Genomic DNA, 23,182 nt, shown 5'->3' with positions numbered 1-23,182 from the left:
TGAGAACAAAATATTAATGAAAAAAATAAATAAATTGGTTTCCATATAATATAAAGTGGGTCGTATATGTTTTCTATATAATTACAATATAACATACAACGTCAAATCACTTCAACACGTGAAATCTTTTCATCACTTCTTTTCTTATGATATAGATGGATTTCATCTTGTGCGGCACGTAGATCAGCTTTTGGTGTTTGTTGACTTCATTATCATTATCAGTAGAATAGGAACAATCAAGATAGACTGCTAATTTGGGACACGAATTTTTGCATATATACGGGAAAGAAAGAAAATAAAATATACATTTTGCCTCAACGGATTTTTGAAAAGAACATCAAGAGGCAGTTGAGCAAAGATTGGTAGCTGCTGTTTCTTCTGAATATAGAAAATTTGACTCGGTCATTTGCCTGTCTGGACTCGAGGAGTTTTGAGGAAAATAAACCAAAACAAATAAGGTGGGGAAATCTCCTTGCTTTCCTGAAAGTCCAGAAGAAAGGTTCTGGCTTTTCCGGGGCCAAGATAATTGATAGCTGAGCAGATTGATCTCTCCATTTCAAACTGTTTGTGCCACCCGCGGATTTATTACTTCAATCGAACGAACGTCTGCTGGCGTGGAAGATAAACGCAAGAATTTGATGATCCGATGCGTTGAATGTTGGTGTGGTAGGATATTGGAAGTGCAGAGGATAGAGGAAGATCATGGGGTGCTTTCCATGTTGCATGTCACAAGAGAATATCGACGGAGAATCGGGCATTAACGAATACCGTGGCGCAAAAACTTTAGCCTCCTTCAGTAAGCTCTCCTTCAAATCAGGTACTTTTTTTTCTTTCAAAACTATTCTAATTCCCCGCAACAAAAGATAGCTTCCTGAATTTTCTTGGTTTTCATCCGCACGGATACTTCTCATTGACAGTCGATCCGTCTGTGCATGCTTTGGCTTTCATTCCATTGTTTATTCAATTCATAAACCACAAAAATCGTGATGCATTGTGTGACTTGATTATTCTCTTCTTCTCTTATCTATTTCGTGTGTAATATTACAAAGTCGTAATTCACAACATCCCTCAACTTTATCAAACGTGATCAAAGCCATTTCCTTGGTTTTCCTAATGGTTTCCATTATTTGCCTCTCAATCATGTAGGCAATAGCGTTTGATCGGTACAACAGGCTAAGTTTTTTTGTTTCTAAAGCATTAAACCAGTGAAATAGCGGATATTTATGCAAAAATAAATAAATCTTCATTTTTCGGTTCCTTTGTCTTGATTCGACCCTTTGTCCATTCATGCCTCGTATTGTGCCTTTGCCACAGTAGTTTTAGGAGATGCTCTTGTTCGATTTGGTTTCGTGTTGACATATGGGCGTCATCTACTTCCTCCATAAGCTTATTAATTTAAATCAAAAATACCAATGCGGAATATTTGTTTTAACATTCCCACATACCGTTGTTGAATCTAAATGATCTCCATTTAAAAATAAGAAAATCTGATATTCTTTCATTTTATGTTTCCTGGTTCAGAAATAGAATTACAAAACAGTAGCTTTTTTATTTTTATTTTTAACGAAATTTGCTTTTCCCAAACCAGATGGCCACATTGGCCAGTGTCAATCTGAACATATTTTATCTTACAGATAGCAGCAGGCGACGGTACATAACGGAAGAGATACAAAAGGTGGGAAAGGGAACCATCTCCGCCAGGGCTTTTACTTTCCGTGAATTGTGCGTTGCTACTCAAAACTTCCATTCTGAGAATCTGCTAGGTGAAGGAGGATTTGGGAGGGTGTACAAAGGGCACATCGCAAGCAAAAATCAAGTGAGACAGTAACCTGTATATATATAGTTCGTAATGTACCAAAGAACCTTAGTAACCTTTAGGAAGAAAAATAAGAATCTATGAATGTTTAGTTATGTTGTGTTTTTCATCTTGCACAGGTAGTTGCGGTTAAGCAACTTGACAGGAATGGATTCCAAGGGAACAGAGAATTTCTTGTGGAGGTTTTGATGTTGAGTCTTCTTCACCATCCTAACCTTGTCAATTTGGTTGGATATTGTGCTGATGGGGATCAGAGGGTTTTAGTTTATGAGTACATGCCCAATGGTTCCTTGGAGGATCATCTTCTTGGTATGCTCCAAATTACTTAATTTGCATCATTCAAAGACAGCATTGCATCTAGTCAAGGGCTTGTGATGAGATTCTAATGATATTACAACTTAAAGAGGATGTGATGATCCCTTGAAATGTTGCAAAGTCAAGCAAACTAAATCAGAGAGTGGAGTTATTTTCATTTTCAAAGTTCTAAAACTTGGCACTTATATTTCAAATCTCATGCTATCAAAATTTTATTGTGTGCGCCTTTTCAGACAAACCATGTACACACCAGCTAGAAGCTCAAATATGTCCATTTGAGCTTTCCCTGCAGTATTGATTTCAAAACAACAATTTTTTGATATACAGATATAGCTCCACATAAAAAGCCTTTGGACTGGAATACCAGGATGAAAATTGCTGAAGGTGCAGCAAGAGGGCTTGAATACTTGCATGAAACAGCTGATCCACCAGTTATATATCGTGATTTCAAAGCATCGAACATACTATTGGACGAGAACTTCAATCCAAAGCTTTCAGATTTTGGCCTTGCAAAGCTAGGTCCAACTGGGGACAAGTCCCATGTCTCCACCAGGGTGATGGGAACCTACGGCTACTGTGCACCTGAGTATGCACTCACAGGTCAATTGACAACAAAGTCTGATGTGTACAGCTTTGGAGTGGTGTTTTTGGAGATAATCACGGGAAGGAGGGTCATTGACACTACAAGAGCAACAGAAGAGCAAAATCTAGTTACTTGGGTACGCTTATTAGATTCTAATTCCCTAAACCCAAAGAGAGTTAAAAAACATATTTTGACTATCAAAGCATCAATCTTCCTCGATACTAATATTCCAAGGTAAGATTTTGATTGCTCAGGAACCCAAAGCTTGAAGCCTGAAAATTGATCAATTTCTTAACTTGCAGGCACAACCACTATTTAGAGACAGAAGGAACTTTACATTAATGGCTGATCCGTTGCTTGAAGGGCAGTACCCTGTAAAGGCTCTCTACCAAGCTCTGGCAGTGGCAGCCATGTGTCTCCAAGAGGAAGCCGATACTAGGCCATTGATCTGTGATGTCGTTACAGCTCTCGAATTTCTAGCAGTGAACAAGAATGAAGAGGCCGATGATGATGATCAGAAAGATGATGTCAATGAAGCTTGTCCTGATAGAAATAGCAGTGGAGAATCAGATATCGAGACTGATGTAGATGATGATGATAATATTGAGGAGGTGGGGAAGAAGAGACTGGAAAAAGGTGCCAATGGATCAGTCAGCTTTTGAATTGTCTGATTAAGGTTTTATCATGTTGCATCTGAGCTGCATTGTAAAAACTTTAACGGAACTAAATCCAATGCAATTAACTCGATTAACATTTTTGGCTAAGTCATGAAAACTACCTCATGAATTCCAGATTCTACCGTCTATATTAAAACATGCAACTGCTGTATACAATACACAAGTCTTGGATGTGTGTCAAGCTCAAAGTGAAAATTCATAATCAAATTAGGATCATCGCGATACACATGATTGCATCAAATTTACTGTTGCTGGATACAATACACAAGTCTCGCTTTGTAGCACTAGCAATTAATCGTTATTGTTTTAAGTTTAATTGATTCACCCATCTAGATAAAATGTTTTTCCTTGTTCACTAATAAATCAACTTATTAAGCTTATGTTTCTACAATCAATTCGATCCCCCAATCCAACCGGAGGCAAATGCCTACGAAAAGATCGCTTGGATTTAAAATATAAAATCTCTTGGATTTATCTATAATTTGTTTATTCCTTATCTCGAAAATGAGGGACTTTGGATTATTTATCTTTAAGTATTTGTTATCTAGGTTACAAATTAGATAGGACCATTTTTCCCTCTTCGCTACGCTCTTTCTACCCTCGGGAAGATGCAACAACAAACAACTAAAACTTTCAACTTCAGTTGCTTGTGTTGAAAACACTCTTGGTTACACTCCTCTCTCCAAATATCGGTTCACTTGCTATTAAGAACTCAAGAAATTCGAACTCTCATTATTAAGCAAATGCAGCAAAGATAAAATACAAGCTTACTTTATAGCACTAGAAATTAATCATTGTTATCCATGATTTTGTACGTATTTTATCTGAATTTAAAATAGAGTTGCTTGAGTTTATCCATGATTTTGTTTAATCCGTATCCCGAAAATCTTATTTTGATGAGAGATTTTGGGTTGTTTATCTTTAATTCTTTTCATAAAAGTAAAATATTAAACTAACATGATTTTATGTAATATATTTGATATATTTTATAATAAATATAATTTTACCTATTACATTAAATTACGTTAATTTATAAATTTAATTTTTATAATTATTATTTTTTTTGCATTTATTAAAAAAGCCATAACCAAATAAATATAATAAATAAAAATATTAGCAGAGAGTAGAGACAAAAGCATTTGCCATCCATCAAATTGTCCGTTAACTTTTGGGGTTTCTCGCAGCGACAGGGTTTAGCCGCCGCCCGCCCCCCCCCCCCCCCCCCCCCCCCCCCCTCTTCCTCTCTGTCTCTCTCTCTCTCTCTCTCACTCTCTCATGGCGTCACTCTACTCTGCTTCCCTCTTAGACCCACCAGTTCCATACCCAAAATAGGAAGCCCCCGAGCCTCATTATATTTACGGGCTTACCACCAAGACTGCGCCTTGTAAGCAACTGCGGAAACAAGCTGGGCAGAGTTGGAAGGCTGATGGCTATGGGGCTGTGCACCCAAACCGGTCCTATAAGACCGTCTTGCCCAACTTATCCCATGTTTTCACGGTCTTGTTCCCGACCTTCTTCCACTTCTCGGTCCCTCTGTGCTTCCTCTAGATCCCTGCGCACGTAGAGTTTCAATACATTCAAAATGAACTATTTATATAATGTTATCTGTTTTTTTGGCTGGATTTTAGTTTCTAAGAAATATTTTCTTGTGTTTGTTGTTTCTTAGTCGTGTGTTTTGCGAGAGGTTCTTGCAATTTAGTTAGAACACCGGAATTGTTTTGTAGACCTACAGAATGTTGGTTTCTTGGTTTTATTTTTGTTCCGCTTATTCATCTATATTTATTCCGTTATTTTTTTTCCCTGGGTTATACATCTTTTTATGCCTGGAATTTTTAGTTGTTTGGTTTATATGTGAGGGATTATTAATTGATTTTCATGCCTTCGGGCTTTTCTTCATATTATAATTCGAAAATTGAATTAACAAATAACAATGTGTTTTCTTTCCAAATTTTAATTCTTGTTTTATATTATTGGAATTACATATGAGGCTACGTTGGGAAACCGCTTAAAGCCATGGCTTAATGTTGGCTTTGGGCAATGCCAAAAAAAAGAAAAAACAAACTTGGCAGATCAGCCGTCTTAAATTAAATTTTAGGATATGCGAGTTCATTTAATTCATTTAGCATATGAATTTTTGGTTATTTTGGCCATGCATTCTATGCTATGATCTTGTCACTGCTCGAGATGTTTATGTTAGTTCCGCTATTTTAGAGGATTCCTGTTTATTTAATGATTGCAGACTACGAAGATGCACATTCCGGAATGACAAGAATTATCACACGGAATCGTGTTGTTGGAGCCTCTTGCCACGTTCTAATTCAATAGCTAAGATGGTCCTTGACTATAGAGATCATGAAAATTCTAATGGAAGTCTCACACGGAAAAGAATTGATGCTATCCGAAGGGTAGATAAAGAAGGGGAGCAGGTTCAAAGTGGTTTTATTGTACCACCAGCTCAAGATGTTGGGGGAAGTAGTCCTGACAAACCCAGTGCTTTTGATACCGTGTCTGAAAGTACTGTGCCTGGATGCCAATGGGCAAAAGAGGCAAAAAGGCTGAGAGTTAGAAGGGAACTTCTGCTTAAAATGTTTAAATATGGTAGTTATCTACCCCATGAAACAAGTAGTCAAGAAAACATATTTTCTACAAATGGTGGAAGGCAGATTGTTGCACCTGACTTGGCTTCTGACCCAGCTTCTCCTGAACTAAAGTGTGGTGGAGACAGCAAAATAGCCGTGAAAGATATGAATGGTCTAAAACTTGACCAGTCAAGGCAAGGTCTATGTTCAGTAGACAATATAAGAAAGGTTGCCCTGCCCAGTGCTGATGCATCAAGGAACTCGGAGGAAATAAAACAAACAAGTTCTGGCTTTAACAATGGTTTAATCAAAACTGCCACCAGTGAACAGACAAATCACCAGTCAGATCTTCATAAGAGGCTCAGTAGCATCTATGATGATGTTCTCGTTGTCAATAATGTCACCATAGCAAAGGAGGTTGTCAGGGTGCTTACAAATAAGTTTAGACATCTGGTCCATGCATGCGATACTGAGGTATTTTACTAAGGTTGACTTTTTTTACGTCACACTAATTACTATCGTTTTTTTTTTAATGCAATGGAGAAGCACATAATAACATGTCTATTTATAAATAAAGATGTCATTGCCAAGCTATTTCAAAATCTTACATCTTGTGCTAAACTGCACTTTGTTTTAATTACTTATTTACAGGTTGCAAAGATAGATGTGAAGCAAGAAACACCTGTTGATCACGGGGAAATCATATGCTTCAGTATATATTCTGGACCAGAAGCGGATTTTGGAAATGGGAAGTCTTCTGTTTGGGTTGATGTTCTTGATGGTGGTGGTAGTGATCTTTTGGTCGAGTTTTCCCCTTTCTTTGAAGACCCAACCATAAAAAAGGTTATGTTTTAACTCTTGATTTTTTTTGTCTTTTGGAACTCTCTACGGTCCTGTGGATTTGGCCTCCTTTTGATCAGTATAATTGCTAGCTTAAGTAATAACTACGGTGCAAATATTGAGAAATTGCTATGACGAAAATAGTGCATACCTATCTTTTTAAAGCATACTTGAAAATGACAACTCACTTGTCCTTTCTGTAGGTTTGGCACAACTATAGCTTTGATAACCATGTTATTGAGAACTACGGGATTAAGCTTTCTGGTTTTCATGCTGACACAATGCATATGGCACGGCTGTGGGATTCGTCACGACGAACTGAGGGTGGGTATTCTCTTGAAGCACTTACTGGAAACAAAAGGGTTATGTCTGGGTCTCCATTTTGTGACGAAGAAGAGTTATTTGGTAAAGTTTCAATGAAAACCATCTTTGGGAAGAGAAAGGTTAAAAAAGATGGATCAGAAGGCAAAATGATTTCCATTTCTCCTGTTGAAGAGCTGCAAAGAGAAGAGCGGAAACCATGGATATGTTATTCTGTCTTAGATGCAAAGAGCACACTAAAGCTTTATGAGAGCTTGAAAAGCCAACTATCAACTATGCCATGGAAACTTGACGGAAAACCAGTTTCTGGAAAATCCATGTATGACTTCTATGAGGAATATTGGCGACCATTTGGTGATCTATTAGTTAAAATGGAAACTGAAGGAATACTGGTTGATCGAGCATATCTTGCTGAGGTGGAAAAGATAGCCAAAGCAGAACAAGAAGTTGCTGCTAAAAGATTTCGCAACTGGGCATCCAGATATTGTTCTGATGCCAAATACATGAATGTGGGAAGTGATGCACAACTACGCCAGCTCTTTTTTGGTGGCATTGCAAATAGGTACACTTCATAACATATTAGTACATTTACCCCCTTTTATACTTCTTGTGTACTTGGACTATGTCTTTTATATTCTTTAAGGATCAACTCTTTGATTTTAAGTAACTCGTTGATTACTTATAGAAAAAGCTCTGTGCTCTTTGACCTCATTAGTTTCTGTTACAGAAAGGATTCTGATGAGGTTCTTCCAAATGAGAGGATCTTCAAAATACCTAATGTTGATAAAGTGATTGAAGATGGCAAGAAGAGCCCCACAAAATTTCGGAATATTAGGCTGCGTAGCATCCTTGGTTTTCCACTACCAGCTGATATGTTCACAGCAACTGGTTGGCCCTCAGTTAGTGGTGATGCTTTGAAGACTCTGGCTGGAAAGGTTTCTGCAGAACATGGTTTGATGAACGATGCTTGTGACTTGCAACTGGACGAAAACATTGAAAATGTCTCTGAAAATGAAGTTTCAGAAAAAGAAAATTCAACTAGTGGTAACGACAAATCTGCTTATGGAACAGCTTTTCTAGCTTTCAAAGAAGAGTGGGAGGGGAGGGAAGCTTGCCATGCCATTGCTGCTTTATGTGAAGTTTGCTCCATTGACTCGTTGATATCCAATTTCATACTCCCCTTGCAGGTGATTGCTGCTATGATGTCTTTCTGGAATTGATCATCATATTTAGCCCTGAAATCTACCTGATCTCACTAGCATTTATTTTTATTTTTATAAGTAAAATGAAAATTTTGTTGATACGAATGAAGTAGGTGAAACCCATGTATATAGGAAGTATACAAAAGAACACCTAAATACATTCTAGGAACCAGAAATTAAAAACAGAGTCATGAACACTAGTTCCATTAAGCACAATGGCTGAAAACAGAGCAATAAAGTGTTCACAAAAAAGTTCTGAAGTTCCTCCATTGTGTGCTCCCTATCTTCAAAGCACTGATCATTCATTTCCATCCAAATACACCACATAAGGCACAAAGGAATCATCCTCCAAATTGCAACCACTTGGGGACAGCCTTGAATATCCTTCCAGCAAGCTATGAAATCCACCACCCTCAAAGACATAACCCAAGCCACACCGATTCTTCTAAAGATCTCATCACACAACACTCTTGTTACCTCACAATGTAGTAATAAATAATCCACTGATTCCCCGTTCTTCTTGCACGAATAACACTAATCCATAAATAATGAGACCCAGCTTCTTCAAATTGTCTGTGGTCAAAATATTACCAAGAGAGGCGGTCCATACGAAGAAAGCTAGTTTGGAAGGCACACGAGACATTCAAACACTCTTCTACGGGAAAGGAATATTACCATGTGATGCCAACAGCTTGTAATAAGATCTCATTGTAAACCGTTTGCTTCCGTTAAGCCTCCACTGCATCCTATTTCCATATGCCATTAGGCCTCCCATAGAATATATAAGACTGAAAAATTCAGAAACATTATCCATTTTCCAATTATGAACATCCCTATTAAATTGAACATCCCACTAGTGAGAACTATGGGAAAATGCCAACAGATTCGACATAGAAGCATCCCGATTAACAACAATGTGATAGAGAGCTGGGAAAGCCCTATAGAGAGCGCGATCTACACACTAGATGTCATGCCAAAATCTGATTCTATAGCCCTCACTAGCTACAAAACAAATGTGAGTGGCAAAACTCTTCCAAACCCTCCTAATAAATTTCCATAATAAAATTTCTATCAATATGCTTCAACTTAGTTTCCTGAAGACAAATAATATCCCCCTTCCATTGCCTTAATAAGGATCTTACCCGGAGACGTTTATTAATCTCGTTAAGACCCCTAACATTCCAGCTAATTATTTTGGGCTTCATTTAACAACTGATCCGACCCTCCCTTTGTTTCTACCACGGCTTGCGCTCCCCTCCTTACCATCATAGTTAATGGACCAGGTCAATCTCCTCAACTCTCTCTCTCTTTTAGTCCCAGCCCCATTCTGGCCTGCCTCAATGGCTATAATCAGGGCTTTAAACTGTTCTTCATAACCCGCGCAAGAGATTCCCAGACAGTTCTGAAGGTCCTTTATTTTTTTCAAAATCCAATCTGAAGATCTAGTAGGGGTTACCACACTGATAGGGGTTGGGTCTACCTCAACATCTTCCTCCCCCTCTAAGACACTGTCACACGGCTCAAACAAAACCAAATTTCCCTCTCCCTCTATTAACTCTTGATCTGCCGTGACCTCTTTAGTCACCATAGCTAAGGAATTCATTTCAACTACCTCCGGTACCTCTCCCATCTTACACACATCCTTCCAAGAACTGAAATTAGCCTGCATTGACTTGGACTTTACGGTCTTTCTTTGGTTTTGGTTTTGGTGACTAATTCATAGTAAAGTCCAAGTCAGGTCTTTCTAATTCAGCACTGACTTGGACTTTACGGTTATTCTCCTCCCCTACTCCCTCCAAGGTTTGTAACTCTAAAAACAAATTCTTTTTCTGAGCGGTTACATCACCAAAAACCTGTTCATTCCATATCTTCAAGTCCTTCTTCAATGCTTTCAGCTTATCCGCCAACACCTTACTCGGATTACCTTCGAAGGAGTATGAACTCCACCATTGCCTAATCAAGTCCACAAACCCCTCCACTTTTAGCCACATATTTTCAAACTTGAAAGGCTTTCTCCCCCTTTGTATACCACCACCATCTAGCATTATGGGAAAATGATCCGAACATAGTCTCGGGAATCTTTTCTGACTTAAGCCGGGATAATGTGATTCCCACGACGGGGAAATAATAAATCTGTCCAACCTTGACCACACATGGTTGTTGGACCAAGTAAATTCCCCACCCATTAACGGTATATCCATAAGACCCATCTCGGAGATGAAGTCTGAAAAATCCACCATGGCTTGATTTTGACGACCCCCTCCTGCTCTCTCGCTAGAGAATCTTGTCACATTAAAATCCCCTCCGATACACCATGGAGCTTCCCACCATGAGCATAACCCAGCTAACTCCTCCCAAAGTAGCCGCCTCTCACTGTCTATATTAGGACCATAAACCCCAGCAAAGGCCCACAAAAAACCATCATTTGTATTTTTAAAGAGACATCCCACCGAGTGTTCTCCCACGAACTCATCTATGCTCTCCACCACCCTCTTGTCCCACATAACCAGGATCCCCCCGGAAGTCCCGTTTGACGGTAAGTAAATCCAGCCTATGGGGTGGGATAGGAGAAGAGTTCAAGTATCATTTGGTGGGATGGGATAAGATTTGTACTCCGTTGAGAGATGGTGGGTTGGGGATTAGGGATGTAAGGGCCTTTAATATGGCATTGTTGGGTAAATGGTTGTGGCGGTATAATTGTGAGAGGGAAGCTTTATGGAAAGGAGTGATTGACATAAAGTATGGTAGTGAATGTGGGGGTTGGTGTTCTAAAGAGGGAAGGGGGACTTATGGTGTGGGGCTTTGGAAGTATATAAGGAAGGGGTGGGAGTCCTTTTCTTGCAATACCCGGTTATGTTTAGGGGATGGTAGTAGGATCAGTTTTTGGATGGATAGGTGGGTGGGTGATCTGGTTCTAAAGGATGCCTATCCCACAATCTTTGCTATTGCACGGGAGAAAGCAGCTGTGGTGGCTGATTTGAGGGTGATCTTTCAAGACACACAGGAGTGGAATATTAGTCTTACCAGGGATGCAAATGATTGGGAAGTAAATGACTTGCTGGAGTTTATGAATTTACTGTACAGCTTGCCCATTGCTGCCACAACTGAAGATGTGATGGTTTGGAGGCCGAATAGAAAGGGGAAATTCTCGGTACGTTCCTTCTATGAAGTCAATACCATGCAACAAAGGCCTAAGTTTCCGTGGAAGAATATTTGGAGAAGCAAAGCACCAACTAAGGCTGCATTTTTTGTATGGACAGCAGCACTAGGGAAGATCTTGACCACTGACAATCTTAGAAGACGTGGCCTTATTATTGTGGACTGGTGCTGTTTGTGTAGAAACAATGGAGAGACAGTGGACCACATACTCCTACACTGTAAGTTCGCAAGTGAGATATGGAACTACTTCTTCAACAGAATGGGAATAGCATGGGTAATGCCAGGTCGGGTGGTGGAGCTTTTAGCAAGTTGGCGAGGAATCTCCGGGACTCCGCAAATTGCATCTTTGTGGAGGATGGCTCCAATTTGTATTTTTTGGTGTATTTGGAATGAAAGAAATGAGAGACTTTTCGAGGATCATGAACGTTCCTCGGAAGAGTTTCGGAGTTTCTTATGGAAGACTTTATTTCTGTGGGCCATGGCTTTAGACTTTAATGACCTAAGCTTCCATGATTTTCTTGCTTCTGTCTCTAGTTCCTAAATAGGTGTATGCTCATGTATACCTCCAGTGTACCTGGGCTATGCCCATCTTTATCTTAATAAAGCTCTCTATTACCTATCAAAAAATAAATTTCCATAAGCCCACACCATATACCCCCTCACTTCCTTAGAACACCAACTCCCCAAGCACTTCCGTATCTATGATCAATAACTTCCTTCCAAAGTGAATCCCCCTCCAAGTGGTACCTCCATAATCATTTCCCTAATAGGGCCTTATTGAATGTCCTTAAGTTGCGAACCCCCAAGCCTCCATTAGAAATTGGAGAATAAACTTTATTGCAATTAAAAAGATGGAACTTACTTTCCTCCTCCTCTCCACACCACCCCACAAGAAAGCCTGAAACTTCTCAATCCTATTAGCCACCCCTTATTAAAAAAAAAAAAAATTAAAGTGAATCTACCCCCTTTTGACAAATACATCCGTTTCCACCTGGTCAGCTTTTCTCAACTTTCTCAACAACCCCATCCCAAATGGCTTTAGCCTTAAAAGTTGCCCTCAACGGAAGGCCCAAATATTTCATAGGCAAGTAAAGCCACTTTACAACCCAAAAAACTCGCCAAACTATTAATACTACACACCACACCCACTGGAACCATCTTAGACTTACCAAGGTTCACCTTGGGACCTGACACAGCTTCAAAGCATAACAAAAGTGCCATTAAACCTTGACTTTGGCCATGATCTGCCTCACAAAAGAGAAGAGTATCATCTGCAAAAAGGAAATGAAAAATTATGATAGTACCATTTCCCACAGAGAATCCAGATAAAAAAAATCCCTCAATGGCGGCCTCCACCATCAGACCAAGTGCCTCCATAACAATAACAAAGAGAAAGGGAGACAATGGAACCCCTTGCCTTAGGCCACAAGAACCATTAAAAAATCCAGCAGGGGTGCCATTAACTAGCACTGAAAAAAGAGTGATAGTAACACAATGCCAAATCCACAAAATCCAACTTTTGCCAAAGCCACACCTCCCGAGCATATAAAAGAGGAATTCCCAATTCACATGATCATACACCTTTTCTATGTCAAGCTTGCACAAAATGCCTGGAACTCCCTCCCTCAATCTGCTATCTAGGCACTCATTGGCAATGAGAATCGAATCAAGAATTGCATTTATTATTTTTTTATGTCAACCAGTATTCTAATATCCTACCATCTTGAGGAAGTAGTCAACAATTTCTTGGTCCAAATCTCTACTGAAATGTGGGAGTTGTAGATTGTTTGATCACGATTAACGTAATGTTAAATATTATAAGGTATTGAGATCAGAATTGCCTCTTTGTATACTCATTAGATTCAACAACTAAAATGTTCACAAGTATGAGTTTGTGCATGCCTTTTTATTAAGTGTAGTCAGCTAGTTGCAGGGATGTCGTTCACATAAACCTTTACAAGTATGAGTTTGCCATTGAAGCGTGGATGCTGTTCGATTCTTCATCTTTCCCCTTCGTTTTTATGCAGTTTGCTTTCTAGGTTTATATGATGAATTATGGTACTTGCATGTGAACATGTGAAATTGGTGTGTGAGAAATTTCCCTCCTCATAAAAGTTTACTTGTGGGATGGGACAAGGATAAAGCCCTAAAATTTATCTGTGAACACGGTGGCTGTTTTAAAATTAACATTTATTTCCTCTTGCTTCAGTTTTTAAGCTGTTAGTTTCTTTCTTCCGCAGGGAAGTAATATATCAGGCAAGAATGGGCGTATTCATTGTTCATTGAATATCAATACAGAAACTGGGCGCTTATCAGCTAGGAGACCAAATTTGCAGGTTCTTTTATATTTTTTCACTAATCTTACAATTAATATACAAATAACAGAGCTAGATCTCTACTGAAAACTATTACAATTTTCAACCACATGATGTTTTCTTCTCAAATTATTCTTTTGATGCACCAAGTTTCTAATATGTCACAAACCTTGGCATGGGGTTGGATTGCAAGTTACTGGTTTTTGGTCAGTATTCTTTGACATCTAATTTTTTTGTGTAGTCAAGATGAATGAGGAAGAAATCTAGTAAGTTCATATTAAAATTTATTAGATATTAAAAATGTAATGTTCTTGCTTTCTGTAAATCAGAATCAGCCTGCCCTAGAGAAGGACCGGTATAAGATCCGGCAGGCATTCATAGCTGCACCTGGGAATTCACTTATTGTTGCAGATTACGGGCAAGTAAGGGTTTATATTACCACAACTACCTAGACTGGTTGTGTTGTATTCCATCTGTTGATTGAATTGTGTACTCATATTACAGCTGGAACTTAGGATTCTTGCACATCTTGCTAGTTGTAAGAGCATGCTGGATGCCTTTAGAGCTGGTGGAGATTTCCATTCAAGGACTGCAATGAATATGTACCCATATATTCGTGAAGCTATTGACAAAAAGCAAGTGCTTCTCGAGTGGCATCCCCAACCTGGTGAAGATAAACCCCCAGTTCCGCTATTAAAGGTAAACTGTAAATGTATCATTCTTGATCTGGCGATTGTCACCACTTTGTCTAGAGCACGTAGTGGTAGATATAAAAGTAATACGAAGCAGGAAACCAGTTTGGTGTCAGAAGGGATACTGGTAGGGTAGAGTTGTTTGCATGTCTTCCTCTCTCCCTTAGTGGGGAGGGAGATTTGTTTATCTTCCTTTCACTTGTAACTCTGGCATGGTTTCTATTCTTAAAATTGCAGGTACCACTGCAACAAGGTCTGTAATTCATTGACATACACTGTCCCTACTGTTATTAGAAGTTTATTGCAACATCTGGTTGAGCACTGTGACTTCTTTTGGAAGGGCGTTCCTATAACATATGGTTGAGCACATGATAATGTGAATGTTGCTCAAGGTGTTTAGGGATGAACGAATATTAATTCAAGTCACTGATTTAGGAGTTGTAGGTCCTTTATCGCACAGGGATAGAACTGGTCACGACCAAATATCCCATCCCAATAACATTTATTTTTCTTTAAAATGGTTTCAGGATGCCTTTGCTTCTGAAAGAAGGAAAGCGAAAATGCTTAACTTTTCCATTGCATATGGAAAGACTCCGGTGGGGCTTGCCCGAGATTGGAAGGTACCCTTTAGTATGAACCTACGATTACCAGGGACTTGCATTCTTACTGATTTGGTTGCATAGGCAATGATTTTCATCTTTGTTCTCAGGTTTCTGTTAAGGAAGCAAAGAAAACTGTTGATCTGTGGTACAGTGATAGACAAGAAGTGCTAACCTGGCAAGAAAAGCGTAAACAAGAGGCCCGTGATCAACAGTTTGTATGCACACTACTGGGACGTGCCCGCCGGTTCCCTTCAATGGCCCGTGCTACCTCCTATCAGAAAGGTCACATTGAGCGAGCTGCTATCAATACTCCAGTGCAGGTTCTTCCCTTCTTTCTCACTCATATTTTCTTGTCTCTTATCTCTGTCTACATTGGTGATTTAATAAAGCTCATCTCTCCTTCCTACATACCACCTCTAATATCATCTTGATATGAAACCACAATAATATCAGCACAAACTCTGGATCTGGAAAAAACCACTGCTAATTGTGCCTTGATTACTTTTTGAACTCATTTTCCAATCCTTCCGTCTTTGCTATCAAATTTACATTATTTAACCAGTTAGAAGCAACATAAATTCCCCGGATTTAGGTGGAAATGCAAACCTCTTCTCAAGCTGTTAAAAAATTCAGTTCTGGGATTTAGTGATATATATATATATATTTTTTGATAAGTATTTAGTGATATATTTAACAAATGTTATTTAGATATCCCTCTACCCCCCCCCCCCCCCCCCCCTTCTCTCTCTTCTTTCCTGAAGAAAGAAAAAAGCGTGATTGTCCCCTCAGTGTTTCTGATTTCGGTTGTTGCAACAGGGTAGTGCTGCTGATGTTGCCATGTGTGCCATGCTAGAAATATCAAAAAATGCACGATTGAAGGAGCTTGGGTGGAAGCTGCTTTTACAGGTTAATATATCATGCCTTAAATTTGATCTCTTCATTTACATTTAGATTGTATAGCCTTCAAAGGGAAGTTTTTATATTTATACTAAGTTTGGCCCCCCAATCTATACTCCATGCGACCTCTGTACAACTTCTGGTGCTCTCCTAATGTTACCCTATACGAAAAATCGTGGCTGTCCAAACTTAATTTTCGACCTATATATTTCAAGGTCTTTTGCCATATTTGATATTCCATTTGATCTCAGTACATGTGTGTTTTGTTGAAAACTCACGGATATCACACTGGAAAGCAGGTTCATGACGAAGTAATTTTGGAAGGACCCACAGAGACAGCTGAGGTCGCAGAGGCCATAGTTGTTGAGTGTATGTCCAAACCCTTCAACGGCAAGAATATCCTTAAAGTTGACTTATCTGTTGATGCGAAGTGTGCTCAAAACTGGTATTCTGCCAAGTAGCCTATTGCAACAAATGAGGCAGGATTATGGTACGAGGTTCTGTTGTCTGATGAAGATCTGTGCCAGCAACCTTGAGCATTTTCTTTGCCAATGATGTATTTGCTACTGACTTCCCAAGTTTTTTTCTCCATTGGAAATCGCGCTTCATCATATACGGCAAATGTAAAATTTTCTGCCAAATTTGATGTTGCAGTATTTCCAGTCTGACGAGGGGTTGACAATGTAAAAAGTAGCTGTAACTTTGGTGGTCTTGCGATTCTTGTGAATGGGGTAGGGCCAGAGAGAATCGTGCTTTGTGGCAAATTCAGGGTTTCTGCTAAAGAAATGAAAATCTAATGTGCACTTCGATTCAACTCTTGTTTATTGCATACTTTAACCATTGAAACTACGATACTAACTTTGAGAGTCAATTGTTTGTTAGAATTGTGGTGCTTACTTATCAATTTCGACAATAATGGCAAGACCAAACTACAAAGCACGGTTCTCTCTGGCTGGCTCTCAAAACACCACTTGCAGTTGTACCTATCCGATGCATCATCGCAACAAATAAGCTTTATACAGTGATGGGAGATCCCGACAGGCATCAAACTACCCAACCATCGTGGTTTTAGTGAGATAAATCAAAGAAAAACCTACAATTCCAGCTTCAATTGCTTGCCTTATTGCTCGATTGCATACTTGTTCAGAATCTTCTGTTTACTCAAAATTCCATTCAACATACATGAATGACGTGTATGAAGTATAAACTCAATCACTGAATCGTACCGAAAAAGGCTGTAAGCATGAGACTACTTCTCATGCTGCTGCAGATCAATTCCCCAGGTTGATGCCAACTGCAACAAGAGTTGTTCAGGCATGGCACCTTCCCAGTCCTCAGGTGGATCCATTGTAGTAGAAGCTTCATATAAATTCAACAAAAGCTCCTTCTTCACTTCCATGGGAATGCTAAAAACATGGGGTCCATTTTCCAATACTATTTCCGCCAACTGAACATAAAGCACAATGAAATCAAAAGGCAAAATAGACCAACTTGGGTAGGCATATTTTTTTCATAACTTAAGTAGGCATTTCTAGCCACACATGGAAAGCATTATTGTAGATAGTACGGCATTATAGTATATAGTAAGGTAGTTCAAAGCTAAGAAAGACAGTTAACAAGAGTACATCAAGTATTAAGAAAGCTGAATTTTGTAAATAATTTTGGATGTGTATAGAGTGCAGCGTTTTTCTTGAGGGTTCAATTTTGCAGAGTGGTATTATGAGGGCATAAATGAAAAACTTTCTTGGTTGGATGTTAACAATTTATCTTTTCAGACCTTTTTTCTTAATCTAGAACCTAAAGGACCAAAATGTTAACATCAATTACATGATACATTGCTATTTGTTTTTGAAAAAAAAAAAAAAACTTTAATCTAGCAGTCGGAATACAAATAACTAAGACAGATTACCCGTATTAAGCTGCTTGAAGAAGATTTGAAGATTATAAAAAAGCCATACCTGCTGAATCCAAGACAAACAAAAGTCAAAAAGGTTCTGCGCTTGTACAAATTGGCCAATAGCGTGCAAGATCTCACTTGCTACTTCATTTGAGAGTTGGTCAAGCGCAGGACCTGATCTGTCCATTAGCTTTACAAGCAAGTGATCATCCCCTGTAGACAAAACTTCAGTATAGGCAGAATCTATATCACCCACTTGAAGTGCATCCATTGCATTACTCCAAGAAGTCCACACTGGGTCCCGGTGATGGGCAATGTTATTGTCTCCCAAAGCTTCTGCAGTCAATTCAGGGATGGCTACTCTTGCCGTCTGAGAAGTTCCACTGTCCTCCCCAGCCACCCGAATTGCTTCCAAGGTAGCTTCATCCTTTGAAGCCTGCCAGACACTTCTTGCAGAAGGCCCCTCACCAAGCCTAACAGGGCCAGCTCCTTTATCCCAAGCTCTCCCGCTGCCACACTGATCATTCTCATGTTCCAATTTTGGTGACCTGCAATCCATACTACTGCCACCAAGAGCTCTCCTTGAGCCAATCTGCCCATTTCTGGAAGTACCAGATGTAGGAAAATCCCAAGCATCGGACATGTCAGATCTCCAAGGAGGGCCCCTTCCTCTCATGCCCAAAGCAGTTCCGTCAAATTGGGAAAGTCTTTCTCCAAAGGGAATACGCCCATCACCACCCCTTCCAAATTTGGCACTAGAGTATTCAGGGAAACCAATGTACTTTCCTAAAGACCTATTAGAAGATCCTTCAAATCCCATTGCAAGATTACCTCCTCTTCTACCTGAGGATATAGACAAATCCTGTGCCATGTCTTCAACAACTCTTTCAAGACCCCTTACTCTATTCTCTAAAGTTACCATGCTATCATGAGAGCCTCCCATGAAATCCTACATGATACAAAGTCATCACTCAAACAGAAAAGCACATGCAAGAACCATTTAATTGATGCTTAAATGGATTATACCTGCAGCATGTTCATCAGATGAGCTTGTTGTCTCTCCAGCTGTAATAGCTGCCTCTGGATTGCCAGCCAATTTCCTTTGTTATTGATGAAGGATCCTTCAGATTGACCATCAGTTTTGGGGAAACCTATACGATTGCCAGATGACTCCCTCTGATTTACATCAATCCTATCATCACCATCAAAAGCTCTCATTTTTGAGTCTTTTCCATTTGCACTCTCTTCGGGCCTCTTATTCCGTGCAATGTCTTCATGATTGTGCTGTTTAGAACATACAGAAGCAGTTCCTGTATCGATATTACGATATTTATTATTGAAAGATCCATTGAAATCACCAGACTGGGTATTTCCAGTGTGGCTTGACCTTCCCCTTGATTTGGTATCATTTGGCTCTGATTCTTCACTGTTGTTTGAGTTTGTAGAATTGAGATATCTACGAGGAACAACTACTTCCACTGGAAAAGCATCAGAACCCCTTGTTTCAAGTTTCTGGAAGAATTCTAGGTTTAACTCTTTGTCAGAAAGTGCAGGTGCTTTCTTCCTCAATATTACAGCTGCTTTTTCTGCAATGCTACCACCTTTGTCATTAGAAACAGAATCTGGATAAGAGGAAGAACCATTAGATGAATTCTTAGCTGGTTGCTCTGATCCCCTCTCTCTAGGATTTGGATTTTTCAGATTATTTTTTTCAGAAAAATTAGATAGTTCAGGATTTTCATCGTCTGAAATATCATGCACAAGGAAAACAATTCTGTGAGAGAAGCGAATACATCAATTAAAAGTCACTTTGAAGAACAAAATATTGGTGAAGTGCCTACCACTAGAGGGTGTCTTGTCATCTGGAGAACCGTCTCCTTTTCCAGAAATCTTTTTCCATAATTGCAATGCTTCTGCCATGCTCTCTCTAACAGGCTTTATCTGAAAACCAATTAATCATGATTATCTTTACCAACCAATCATAAGTATTTTTACATTCATACTTGCGTAGTTTTTCACTTCTACAACTTCAGCAGTTCCTTTCATATGGAAGGATGCCGAGTTCAAACCATTAAGAAGACATTCATCATCCAATATTTTTTTTTATTGGCACCAGGTGTCGAGAACAAAGTCTCAACTAATCCCAGGGGTGTACAATCCCTCAATAAGGAGTTTCCTGCAAGTACATTTTGGGTAATTCAATGGGAAGTTCCCCCAATCCAATGGCCTTGAGAAATTGTTTACATCCAAGATTATTCAAAACTTAGACCTAGAGGGAGCATAACACCAAGACCAAGGCGTTTACCACTTGAGCCAACATCTAGGGGTTTCATCTTCCAATAAATTAGGAATAAAGGAGAGGAACAAAATATATAAATAGAGCTTGAATTATAGAAAGTTGGAATCATGAGTTGAAACTTGAATGTCCAAACAAACACAGATCATAGCTATTCACTCTTTTGTAAAATAGTGTATGTCTAAACTCTTCCATAAGCTTAGGTTGTGTTTGGTTGTTGGGATGAGTTATTAATGGGATCTACTACTTTTTCAACTTCCCATAAAAAAGTCAAACTCATATCAACCTATTCCATACATTCAAACATATATCTCAACTTATTTACATTCAAAAACATCTCAATGTGATCCACAATATTATTATTCACATATCAACTCAGATCATCTCAACATCCAAATCCAATCTAAATATGAATGGAAAAACTACCTTGTCAAAATGGCACGACTCAAGCACTGTCAGGGTGGAAGCCGCTTTATCCAAAACCAAATCACTTGAATGCAATGCCAAAGCACTCAACGCATCAGCTGCTGCCTTACGTGTTGCCCAATCTGTGCTCCAAAGGCATTCGTGAATACTTTGCAGTAAATGCTCCAAGCTTTGAGGTGCAATTGCTCCCACCTGTAACAAACTCACACCACCTGAGAATTCCTAAGCTTACTCCTTTTTTGACATACATAAACTTCTCAATCTATTTTCTATTTGTCCATAGTCTTTGATTTCAGCAACCACATATAGCAAATTGATATGGAACAATTGTTTATTTTGTCTAGGCTAACGCTTGAACACATGCATGACCAGTAATACAATCTTCTCCTGGCCGTACATTACAAATCAGGCCAGTTTGTCTACAAAGTATCCAATTTTTTTTAAATTAGTTGTAAACTTAAGAAAATGACGATGCTTAAATTTAAACCACATTTGCCTGACCAACATACATTTCAAGCGGAATCAGGTAGTGCACCAAGAGTCAGTCCAAGATTAAATTTTGTTTATCCTTCTTAAAGATTGCCACTAACTATATAGTAATTACCAAAAAGCGTATTAGAGCAGCATACACAGCATACCAGTCAAGGCTCAGATCATGAAGCACATGCTGATCGTGGACAATCCAAGGACCCTGATATGCAGGTTCACTCTGCATCCAATGTGCAGAATACACATTGTGGTTCCTATGTTCATTTACCATAAGGACCATTCTTTTGATGTTTTGTCATGTACCTTTATGTAATTTTAAAGTTTGTTACGCAGCTGTACATAATTCTTTTTATTCCTTTAGTTTGTTAAGATTCCCTTTCCTTTTTTGTATAAAGCTGCAACAGCTTGTAAGAATGGTACAATGAATACAACATAGCAGAAAGTTTCTGCTTCAGCAACCTTCTTTTCTTTCTAGATTCATAATTCTCACAAAGCGAAACTAACGACGCTGAGAAAATGCGGCATGTAAGCAAGGCAAAACCTGAGACAAGCTGGCTATGACGGGCAAGAGCGAGGCCTTGGCCAAGAAGTTGGGATTGTTAAGCAAGCGGCAGATCCTCGGGCACAGCTTCTGGAACGCGGGAATGGGCGGTGGCTCCGAAGCGCACTCCACCATCTTGGCCATACACATGGCGGCACCGGATTGCACCCCTTTGTTCTGCTCCGCCATAGCCTCGAAGAAAGGCCTCACGAATAGCCCCACGACACTGTCATTGCCATTACCAGTAGAGTTATTGATGTATAGGGCGGAAAGGGAGCCAATGGCGTCGCGGCAGGCGTCCCGGACGCCGGAGTCGTTGTCCTTGAGGCGCTTGACGACGTGTGCGATGATCTTGGTGAGGTGGGGGGAGGCCGGGACGGGGTGAGTGGCACAGGTGAGGGCGAGGAGGCTGAGGGAGTCCTTGCGGGCGGCGGGCTTGGGGTCGGAGGAAATGGTATCGTAGAGGGAGTTGAGGAGCATGGGGAGGGCGTCGGGTGAGAGGGAGAGTATGGTGGACTGGAGGTCCTCCATGGCAATTTGATGGGTGTCGCGGTCAGAGAGCTTGGAGAGTGAGGTCAGAATCTTCTGCTTGAGCTCCACCATTGCCATGTGGGAGGAAATGGAGGAGGATCTGGAGGACTGGGAAATTGAGGATTTGATCGGTTTTGAGGACGATTTGGGTTCTTGGGAACTCATTTTTCTTTCTCTTCGCTTTGATATGCCTTGTGGGGTATCAACGAAATGGATTTGGTTTGCAATTATTTACAGGTTTAGAGTGAAATGTGAGCTTCGGAGCATGTTGAGATCTGAGAGTTGGTGTTGGTGAATGATCAGTGAAGGAAAGCAAAGGTGGCTCCTTTCTTTATTTTTATTTTTATTTTTTATTTTTTGGAGTATTTGAATTTGAAATACGGAACAGAGAGAGAGACTGGGAGGCAGAGGACATTGGATAATGGGCCGAGGCTGCAAGGCTTGGACCATTCAATAATGGGCTCCAATTGTTACCAAATCGAAATCTAAAAGATAAAATGAGTTTGGGCCCTTCGGGTCCACAGTTCTTGCGAATATTATAGACATTGAAAATGGAATAATTCTAATTAGCTTCATTATTTTGTTCCCTCAAATTTGTCAATAGTGTATTTGATTTTTTTAAATAATTAAAAATGTTACCATTAGTATATTTGTATATTTTTTCTTTAATATTTTACAAAATAAATTAAAAAAATACAAAAAACTAATTTAAACTAATGGTAATTTTGAAGAAAGAAAATGATAGAACTGAGTGGCAGCACTTTTAAAAATGTGTCAAGATAAGATAGATTCTATGACTTTCTAATTACACGGTTTGGTTAACCTAAAGGATGAAGAAAAATTATGAATAATAATAATAATAATAATACTAGCACAATCTTTTGCACAATAATATTTTAAAATGAAATTATTTTTATAAATTATTTTATAAAAATGCTTCTAATTTATTAAAATAAAATTGAATAAAAATTTATAAAAATATGGTGTGTATAACTTTCAAATTA

At 39.2% G+C, this 23,182-nt stretch overlaps 3 protein-coding genes across 7 annotated transcripts; 2 read left to right on the top strand and 1 right to left on the bottom strand.

The window, feature by feature from the left end:
- The first annotated feature begins 2 nt into the window (after positions 1–2).
- Positions 3–3,478, top strand: LOC122288954 (probable serine/threonine-protein kinase PBL23). Of its 2 annotated transcripts, none has more exons than XM_043095792.1 (5): positions 3–817; positions 1,635–1,816; positions 1,936–2,125; positions 2,459–2,850; positions 3,017–3,478. In XM_043095792.1, exons 1-5 carry the CDS (start codon positions 703–705, stop codon positions 3,374–3,376), a joined length of 1,239 nt encoding a protein of 412 aa, XP_042951726.1. In that variant the 5' UTR covers positions 3–702; the 3' UTR covers positions 3,377–3,478. The 2 variants fall into 2 exon arrangements, with proteins under 2 accessions (XP_042951726.1, XP_042951727.1); XM_043095793.1 differs by having other exon boundaries at positions 2,459–2,948; positions 3,017–3,203.
- Positions 3,479–4,609: 1,131 nt separating this feature from the next.
- On the top strand, positions 4,610–16,812 carry LOC122289534 (DNA polymerase I A, chloroplastic/mitochondrial-like). Of its 2 annotated transcripts, none has more exons than XM_043096626.1 (12): positions 4,610–4,888; positions 5,631–6,444; positions 6,622–6,813; positions 7,014–7,693; positions 7,859–8,318; positions 13,733–13,828; positions 14,137–14,229; positions 14,312–14,506; positions 15,027–15,119; positions 15,209–15,421; positions 15,918–16,007; positions 16,298–16,812. In XM_043096626.1, exons 1-12 carry the CDS (start codon positions 4,818–4,820, stop codon positions 16,457–16,459), a joined length of 3,159 nt encoding a protein of 1,052 aa, XP_042952560.1. In that variant the 5' UTR covers positions 4,610–4,817; the 3' UTR covers positions 16,460–16,812. The 2 variants fall into 2 exon arrangements, with proteins under 2 accessions (XP_042952560.1, XP_042952559.1); XM_043096625.1 differs by having other exon boundaries at positions 4,610–4,951.
- A 270-nt stretch (positions 16,813–17,082) lies between these two features.
- Positions 17,083–22,503, bottom strand: LOC122289535 (microtubule-associated protein TORTIFOLIA1). 3 transcript variants are annotated; one of them, XM_043096627.1, is made up of 6 exons: positions 21,648–22,503; positions 20,618–20,809; positions 19,737–19,836; positions 18,922–19,640; positions 17,957–18,844; positions 17,083–17,445 (listed from the first exon to the last, which is right to left on the bottom strand). In XM_043096627.1, the coding sequence occupies exons 1-6, from the start codon at positions 22,341–22,343 to the stop codon at positions 17,248–17,250; spliced, it is 2,793 nt and encodes a 930-aa protein (XP_042952561.1). In that variant the 5' UTR covers positions 22,344–22,503; the 3' UTR covers positions 17,083–17,247. The 3 variants fall into 3 exon arrangements, with proteins under 3 accessions (XP_042952561.1, XP_042952562.1, XP_042952563.1); XM_043096628.1 differs by having other exon boundaries at positions 18,922–19,517; XM_043096629.1 differs by having other exon boundaries at positions 18,922–19,481.
- Between the last annotated feature and the right edge of the window lie 679 nt (positions 22,504–23,182).

The sequence above is a fragment of the Carya illinoinensis genome, chromosome 12, assembly GCF_018687715.1.
Source record: "Carya illinoinensis cultivar Pawnee chromosome 12, C.illinoinensisPawnee_v1, whole genome shotgun sequence".
In the NCBI taxonomy this organism is placed as follows: Eukaryota; Viridiplantae; Streptophyta; class Magnoliopsida; order Fagales; family Juglandaceae; genus Carya; species Carya illinoinensis.
The sequence above is the reverse complement of the archived record's forward strand: the minus strand, read 5'-3'. Positions and strand labels throughout refer to the sequence as shown.